The 8,376-nt window shown below is 44.2% G+C and overlaps 1 protein-coding gene across 1 annotated transcript; it reads right to left on the reverse strand.

The window, feature by feature from the left end:
- Positions 1-1,290: 1,290 nt before the first annotated feature.
- On the reverse strand, positions 1,291-6,964 carry KCNV1 (potassium voltage-gated channel modifier subfamily V member 1). The gene is made up of 3 exons (XM_061172000.1): positions 6,498-6,964; positions 5,125-5,654; positions 1,291-1,802 (listed from the first exon to the last, which is right to left on the reverse strand). The coding sequence occupies exons 1-3, from the start codon at positions 6,962-6,964 to the stop codon at positions 1,291-1,293; spliced, it is 1,509 nt and encodes a 502-aa protein (XP_061027983.1).
- Positions 6,965-8,376: the final 1,412 nt, after the last annotated feature.

Below are 8,376 nucleotides of genomic sequence, written 5' to 3' on the forward strand. Positions count from 1 at the left end.
GATATACTCTATACCTGTTTATGTATTGCATGTATATGTATTTTATGAATAAAAAGAGTATGATATTTTTGTCCCCCCCACCAAGAAACAATTTTTATCCCCTTGGGGACACTGTTACACCCATTAAGAAGGCAGGTATGAAAGTGATAAATCTGTATTATTCTTAGTATTAAAAACCTCATTTACTAGAATATTGGAAATCATAAACTAATTCTTAGGCTAAGGTAGAGCTGTTGGCTTTAATTATAAAACAAACTGACTAGAAATTTTATTATTATCATGAATGACTGTCAAAATGCGTGTAAAGTTTGAACATTTGCTATTTACCCCAACAGTCAGAAAGCTATCCATAATATTTTTTGTTAACAAATAAAAGATTGTCAAGTTCACCCAGTGGTATCATTCAACATATCATTCTCATATTATGAAATAAGACTATTTAATAATTTCAGTGTATATACATTTAGGATGTTCACTACTTCACCTTTACTTACAAAGTCATGATTTTAAGGACATAACTTGAACACTACATCAATAAAGAGATTTTTTAAAGACCATCTAGTTTCCATGGAGTACTAAGAGATACCGCCTTTATACTGCACATGTGCACTCAGTGGGGAGGATGGAGGTGCGCAACTCTCGAAGCCTTTGGGTAGCACTCTTCTACGCAGTCTAAGCAGTTTTGGGATTCTACCTCCAACCGTAATGATGGAATACAGAGCTCAGTCCATTTGTGATCGGTCATCTGCACCAGAGGAAAGATAGGGACTCAGTCTATGACCATCAAATCAGGATGTTCTCTTGAAAAGAGAATTGTTATGTTCAACAGTTTTAACTGATGGAGAAAGGAGGGATTTATTTACTTGGAGAGTATCTTTAAATGGCAAAGTTGTCCAGTGTGTTCTTAAATGTTCACTTATCTTTTCTCTGGGCTATGCAGTTTAACTTCCATCTTTTAAAATTAGTGGTGCAAAAGATTCTAAAAATTAGTGATGCGTAAAACATTTAACTTTGTTGTGTGCACAGCAATATTATTTGGTATTTGACAATTCAGACATGTATATTGGCTTGGTTGTGTTAAATGGATATTTTTGAGACTCAAGTGTGTCAAAACAATGTGTTACTGTTTTGGGGGATGTGAATTATTCTAGTAGATCAAGCAACGTACGAACCAAATGAATACAGGTAGTACTCAAAAGAGACTCATCAGCAGTGTACAGACATCCATATCAAGGCTTTATCAATCAAGTTAGTATTACACAGGCTTTTGTAAATAAACTGAAAGTGAATTCAAAACCAGAAATCATCTCCTCCACTGCTCCTAGTACTTGCTCTTTCTCTGCCTTTTAATCGAAGCATCTCCATGATACTCCGGGCATAGACATCTCTCAAGTTAACACTGATATATGAGTCAGTGGCTATATTCTTGGTAAGTTTCTTCAGAGCCTCACGCTGTCTAACAGCTGCTTCCTTGAGCTTTAAGGTGAAGTAGCAAGCAGAGAAGCGGTCGTTAATAATAGCAATGGGCAAGGCCAAGACAAGGATTCCCGATAAGATACACATGAAGGCCACGATTTTGCCCGTGGTGGTGTCTGGTCTGATGTCCCCATATCCCACGGTAGTCATGGACGTTGTGGCCCACCACCATGCACAAGGGACACTTGTGAAGGTTGTGTCGGGAATGCTCTGCTCAGCAAAATATTCCACAGTTGAAAATATAGAGATTCCTACAGATAGAAATAGGAGCAGCAGGCCAACTTCTTCATAACACTGGGTGATTGTCATTCCAAGTGAGCGTAAGCCTGTAACAGAACAATTGGTGTCAGTCATGGGCACCCCTCCTCTCTTCCTTCGTCCTTCCCTCCCTTCCCTTCTCCTTCCCTGCTACCCACCCACACACATGCATTTCACATTTAATATGGCTCCAGCATTGGCCAATGTTCCGGGGATATATAGATGATAAATTATAATCTTCAGGAAGTTCTTAGTCTAGTTGATGGGGCCAGATTGAGAAGGATAGAAAAATATAAATAGATTCATTCACTCACTTATCATTTATTAAAAACCTACAATTTATACAGAAGAAAGGTGAGAGATGAGTTGGAGGGCAGGCAGGGGACGTTTGATAGGAGTTTGTACTTTATACAATGGGAAACTTTGCAGCATTGCCCGTGGAGGGCTCTCTTGGTCAGGTCTGCATTTCAGTGCCTCACCTTAGCACACTTTTCTAATGAAGTTTTATGTATATTTATATTTTATGTATCCTTATATTTTATGTGTCTGTTTTTCTCACCTTCCTGATAAAGTTTAATACAATTAGGGGCATCATTATCTGAAAGTCAGAGGAAGTAAAAGATGAGAATGAAGTGAAGCAGCAGAAACAAGTTAGGAATCAGTGACAAAATTGACATAAGAACATCAAATGTACATGCGAGGACATTCTCAGAGGTGTAGCAGGAGGGGTTCCTGCACTCCCATGGCACCCATTGAAATTTCTGTCCTTAATACCAAAGCTATAGGAAACTATCTCCCTTGAATACATAGAATTTCTCCTTTCCTGTAGGGAGATAGACCTGAATACAGACTATTCCTCCATTGCGAAAAGGTACAGGGGACTGGAGCCACTAGGGGATTCACTCACTATGAGGCATTGGTGAATTTCCCATTGCTAATTCTGAGGATTCTGCAAGACAGACCCAGGAGAGTCCAATCCCACCTCTGAAGAGACTAAACCCTCAGGATAGTAAGAGGAGCCCATTACAGGATCATGATTTGAATAAGGTATCTTTCCAACTCTAGAGAGATACTGATTAAAGTTTATCCACATTTCGAAGTCATATTAACATGATGTCACAATGATATGGTCTCAGAAGTCCAAAGCAGTGCCTCTTGGAATCACTTTTAAATTTTCATTCACTCACTGGAGACTATTTTACATTCATTAAAATACTATTTGTGCTCTCATTATTTTGAATTTTGTTCTTGAAATTTTCAGATGTTCTTGAATATTAACCAGCTATTTTAAAAGACCAATGAATATAACTTTGAGGTTTAACTTCAAAAGACATTTAAAGAATATCTTTAGAATACCTTTCAGGAAACTGGCCTTGATGTGTCTGTATTAAATTGCATTTCTGAAATATATTGACAACATATGAAGAAATGCATAGTGTTTGGGAAGGTTGTTTTCATTTCAACATTCTAAACATTTCATTTTGTAAAGAAACAAAGTGGCCTGAATTTCTGCATGTTACATCAATTAACTCAGATAATCCTAAAAAATAATATGAGATAGATGTTATACTTATGCCATTCTACAGGTGAGCAGACTGAGACACAGAAAGGTAGCATATCTAGTACAAAGTTACATACCAAACACTTAAAATTAGGCTGTCTGGTCCACCCATTGTCCTCCTAACCATTACTCTATAATACTTCTCAATTTTTATTTATAGTTAATACATAGAGGAATATGTGATCTATGTCTATATTTTGCTAAATGTAATGCTTAAGATAAAATTGTCAAATATTTATGCAACTGTTCATATCTTTTCAATAAATTAAGGCTTTATTAACCCTTCTACTTGCCTTAGAACTGACAAAACCTTTGAAGAGGTGACATTGTGGAAATTACTGTTATTTTCTTTTTCCTTTCTTTTGGGAAAAAATGTAGTCTTTACTGGGTGTTTTTAAATTGAATCCTGTGAAGAGTTTATAAATACTAGAAGAAAGCATCCCATTATGTGTGTCAGAAAACAAAGAGTGGTACTTCTAAAAGTTGTTGGAAACCCCGTTGTCAAATCCCTGGTATGTGAGACTAGCTAGGAAAATACACTACTAAAACTATATTAGGAGAAATTGTAGTTTCCTCAGAGATGTGTGGGAAAAAACATATCTGAGGTTAATTTTTCCCTATATTTATAGGGAGAGACAACTACCATCAACTCCTTTTAGGTGACCAGTCAGGCATATATCTAGGGAAATAGGTGGGAACAGGACTCTCTAGTCAAATTATTTATATTTATATGTATTGTATGAATATGGCATCCTACTCCAGGGTTTCTCAAAGTGTGGTTCAAGACCACCTACATCAAAATTAGCTTGTTAAAATGTATGCTTCTGGATCCAACCCCCAAAACTAAAATCTGACTCTCGGGGATTGGGGTTCAGAATTTGCATTTTAACAAGCTTTTCAAGGGATTCTTATTTTCATTAAAGTCTAACATAAGGTAACACATATGTGATCCAGAACATCTAACAGCCGGCTGGGCCAGCCACTGAAAATCATTGCCCTTGGGGATGCAAGCATCATCTTTAATGGATTTGTGTGATTTCCTCTGACATTGCCTAAAATTTTCACATATAATTGTGTGTGTGTGTGTGTGTGTGTGTGTGTGTGTGTGTGTTGTGTAGAGATTTTCCTAGGGAGAGTGTTCTTTAGATCTTCAAGGCTTTATGATACATACAAAAAGCTAAGGAATTCCTGTTACCATCTCTCTTATGCCTCCCCAATTAGGGACAAGAAAATTCTCGATACTAGACAAAGCATTTAATTAGTGTCTTTTGCTTTCTTCAGAAGCAAATGTTTCCATTGTTTCTTCAAAAATCATGGGAGGGTCACCAGTGCCCAGTCATCTCTCTTTCTGCATAGCCAGAGAAGGCCCTGGAGGACTTTCTCTTCTCCCAAGGAACATGTGTGATATTTCCTTGGACACAGAAAAGAAACTGGCTTACGTTCCTATATATCACATATAATCTGTGCATATCTTTTTATGTGCTGTTTATGCATATTTTATGTAGAACTTTCCAGAAACAGAGTATCTTTAATTTTCATACATCTTCTGGGCACCTGGGTTAAAATAAAGTTAACATATGGTTAAATTGTTTCTCAAATGTCTTAAGGAGGGGAATTGTGTGAGAGGCAGCTTGTCCTCTATACCTGTGATAACAACCTCAAGGTTTTGCTTTTCAGCACTTTTCTGGAGATCATAATTGGGTGAAATATAGGAGTTGGTAGTTTTGAGTATCAATTCAGAGTCAAGAGTCGTTTCCCTTGGACCATGGTCAAAGCACTAATGCTTAAAAACAATGGCAAATTAAAAGGCATCAATGAAACCCGAATACCTGTGGAATGCCTGCCCAGTTTGAGCATGCGCAGAGCCCTGAGCAGCCTCAAAACCTGGACGATGCGCCCCACGTTTTCCAGCTCCTGTGTAGTCTGGCTCCCACTCAGGCTCTCTACCAGAAGAGTGATGTAGAAGGGCAAGATGGCTAGGAGGTCTATGATGTTTGGCACCTTTCTCAGGAAGCGGCACCTGTCCCGCACGCACAGGAAGCGCAGGACAAACTCCCCGGTGAACCAGCTAATGCACACATACTCCAGGATTTCCAGCAGTTGCAGGTCCAGCCAACTTAACTCGGCTGACATCAGAGCCATGTTGACGATGGACACCGCCACGAAGATGATGGAGATGACCCCAAAGATTCGGGCAGCTGTGGAAGACCCCGGTTTCTCTAGGATGTTCCAGAGCTTCTGGCGGATGGTGGGGCAAGGTCCTTGTGAGAAGTCCTGTTCGCTCTCATGTTGACTTTCCTGGTCTTCTGTGTCCTTCTTAAAGTCTAAAGTTTCACTCAGCTCCTTTCTTCTGAAGTATCTTTTAGAGAAGACAACTTGGTGATTAGTCTAACTTTCTTTAAAATACAGAAGTAAAGAGAATTAAACTTGGCAGTGAAGTCATGCTTTCTATTTCAGTAAAATGCAGAAAATGTTCATTCATATTTTACCCAGGCTTTCTTCCCACAGTACTCAAATGTTCTCATTTAGGATTATTGTTTTTAAAATGGCACTTTCATGGTAGAAGTTTATACAAAAGAATTTATACATGGCAAAGCTACTTTAGATTAAAGCATTTTATCACCCATTTTTTCTTGTAACAGGAACAGAAGTTTGCGATACGTAATTTTTTTTTAAGGTGGCTAATGGAAAGGTATTCATGAAGAAATGGTAGTAATAGCAAAGTAATAGCAAAATAATAGATCACCAAAGTCCCACAATCATTCACAGTCAAAGAACCAACTTTCTGTCTTCTGTATTTAAAGCAGTTCTCTGTCCAAGTTTTAAAAGTTAGTGTCCTAGGTTTGATAAACGGTAACGCTCTCCACTGAAACCTACATCCCTATACATGCATTTTTTTGGAGCATAAGATTTCTGACTCATTTATTTAACCACCAAATATTTATTGCAGGCCTGACCTCTCTTGACTTATAAATGAATTAGCATACTGGAAAAAGGAGAAGGTTCAGAAACTTCCAATCAGAAGTTGGCTTTGACACTTTCCGGCCTCCACTGCCACACGACCTTCTAGCTCCGAAGTGGGCCCAGGTATTCTTAAGCCTGGCTTGAGCGAGGCTTGTGTAAAGCCTCAAATCTTTCCCTCTGCCGCCCTCTCTCCACCGCGCCCGCTGCCCCGCCCAGCCACCAAGCGCCTCGAGGGTACCTGTCCCTGCAGCAGGAGTCAATGCTGAGCTCGTCGATGCCCCAGTACTGGATCTCCTGGAGGAAGGAGAGCGCGCACAGCTGCTCCATGACGTGCAGGCGGCCGGTGCGATAGTAGTGCAGGACGTAGCGGAATGCTTGCGAGCTCCGGTCGAAGAAGTACTCGTTGTCCACGGGGTTGGCATCGTCACAGAGCTCCAGGGGGCTGGGCACGGCGGCCAGGGCCCCGGGGCGCCGGCACGAGGCCACCACCACGGCCAGCTTGCCAAGGCGCGTGTGTGGGAAGCAGGACAGAGCCTGCTGCGAGAGCACAAAGCGGCTGCCGCCCACGTTGACCGTGAAGCTGTCCCCGAGCGCCAGGGGCTCCCCTTCGCCCTCGCTGCAGAAGACGCTGGAGTCCAGCGAGGTCAGGGAGGCGCTGTCCACCGGCGAGTCCGGCGACGCCCGGCCGCGGGGAGGCAGCTCCATCCTTGCCGCCGCTGCCGGAGGGCGCCACAAAGTTGGGGGCGGTGGCACGGCCGGGATTTCCCGGGCTCCCGAGGTGGGTTCCTCCCACCCCCGAACCCTTACTCTCTCCACCCCACTGTGCTCGTTCTCCCTCTCGCCGCTAGGGAGCTGCGAGTGCGCGGTAGCAGCGCACAAGTGTCTGAGCGCCGGGTCTGGGAGGAGCGGAAGGGTCGCGCCCAGAGAACTGCTCAGGTGTGGACCAAGCCGAGGACATCCGCAGGGCACACTGCCGGTCGCCGTGGTTCTTCCCGGACTCAGTATCCCCTCCCCAGCTTTGTAATTGAGATCTCCAGCCCGGGAGGTGTATGGGTTGAAGGCCTCCCTGCTTGGGGGTTGGAGCGGGAGGGGAGGGGAAGGGGGAGGGAGGTCTGCAGTGGAGGAGGGCACGACGAATCTTGGAGGAATGCAAGCAAGGGGAAGGGCAAGACTCACTCCCCCCTGCAGGAGACCAAAACGAAAAGTTCCGAAGGCAAAGGAAGTGGTAACCGGGTCTGAGTCTTTTCCAACTTCAGGAAATATATTCCTCTCTCTGCTTTTGCTGCGCAGTTTCACAGGCCTCCCAGGGAGCGGTCGCTGGGGATGTGCGCACGTGGGGGAGGGTGACCTGGGTGCGGGGTCCGAGTCATTTGCTCGCATTCACTCTCATTCTAGTCTGTCACTCACGCTTCGTTTTCTTCTCCCTCCTCCCCTAATTTTTGACCTCCTGGTTGAGAAACGAGGACAATTAATGATGAATTTTGATTAAGTCCCAGTGAGTCACTGAGAACTAGGGGTCACCATTGCCAGCTCCCGTCACGTGTTGAGGCACTTTGCGCCCTTCGGTTTAGCCTTTTCTGTCGCTACAAGTTTCCCGGAGAGCAGGTGTTCTGGGGGCATCCTTCGGCACACAGCGGAGCTGTCATTTTAGGAGAAGGGAAGGCAAAAAGACAAGGACTAGAACAGGCGTGGGCTGGGGCAGGAGTTTAAATAGTAACGACGACTCGGTAAAGGGAGAAGCCGAGCGCCGTGCCCAGGTGAGGCTAGAAGTGCATCCACGGGGCCCCTGGGAGTCGCGCCCCGGCCAACCTGTTGGACACGGGGCGGGAGCGAGGAGGAGGGCAGGGTGACTCACCTGCTGCTCCGGGCACATCTGTGGTGCGCTCCGTGGGCGCAGCTGGCTACGTAGCCTCGATTTGATCCTCGCGATTTACACGTGAGTCTGACTTCACAGGTCCGGGAAGAGGGCTGTACTCGCGGCTGAGCTCCTCGCCCGCGCTGGTTGTCTAGCCTCGCCTCTTCGCCACGCGCCTCCCGGCTTCGGCCCCTCGGCTGCGGCGGAGGGTGGCCGCCCCCGCCCGCGCTCTCTCGCAGCCTTCGGCGGTTCCCAGCGCCAG

This window comes from Eubalaena glacialis, chromosome 17 (genome assembly GCF_028564815.1).
Source record: "Eubalaena glacialis isolate mEubGla1 chromosome 17, mEubGla1.1.hap2.+ XY, whole genome shotgun sequence".
NCBI classification, from domain to species: Eukaryota; Metazoa; Chordata; class Mammalia; order Artiodactyla; family Balaenidae; genus Eubalaena; species Eubalaena glacialis.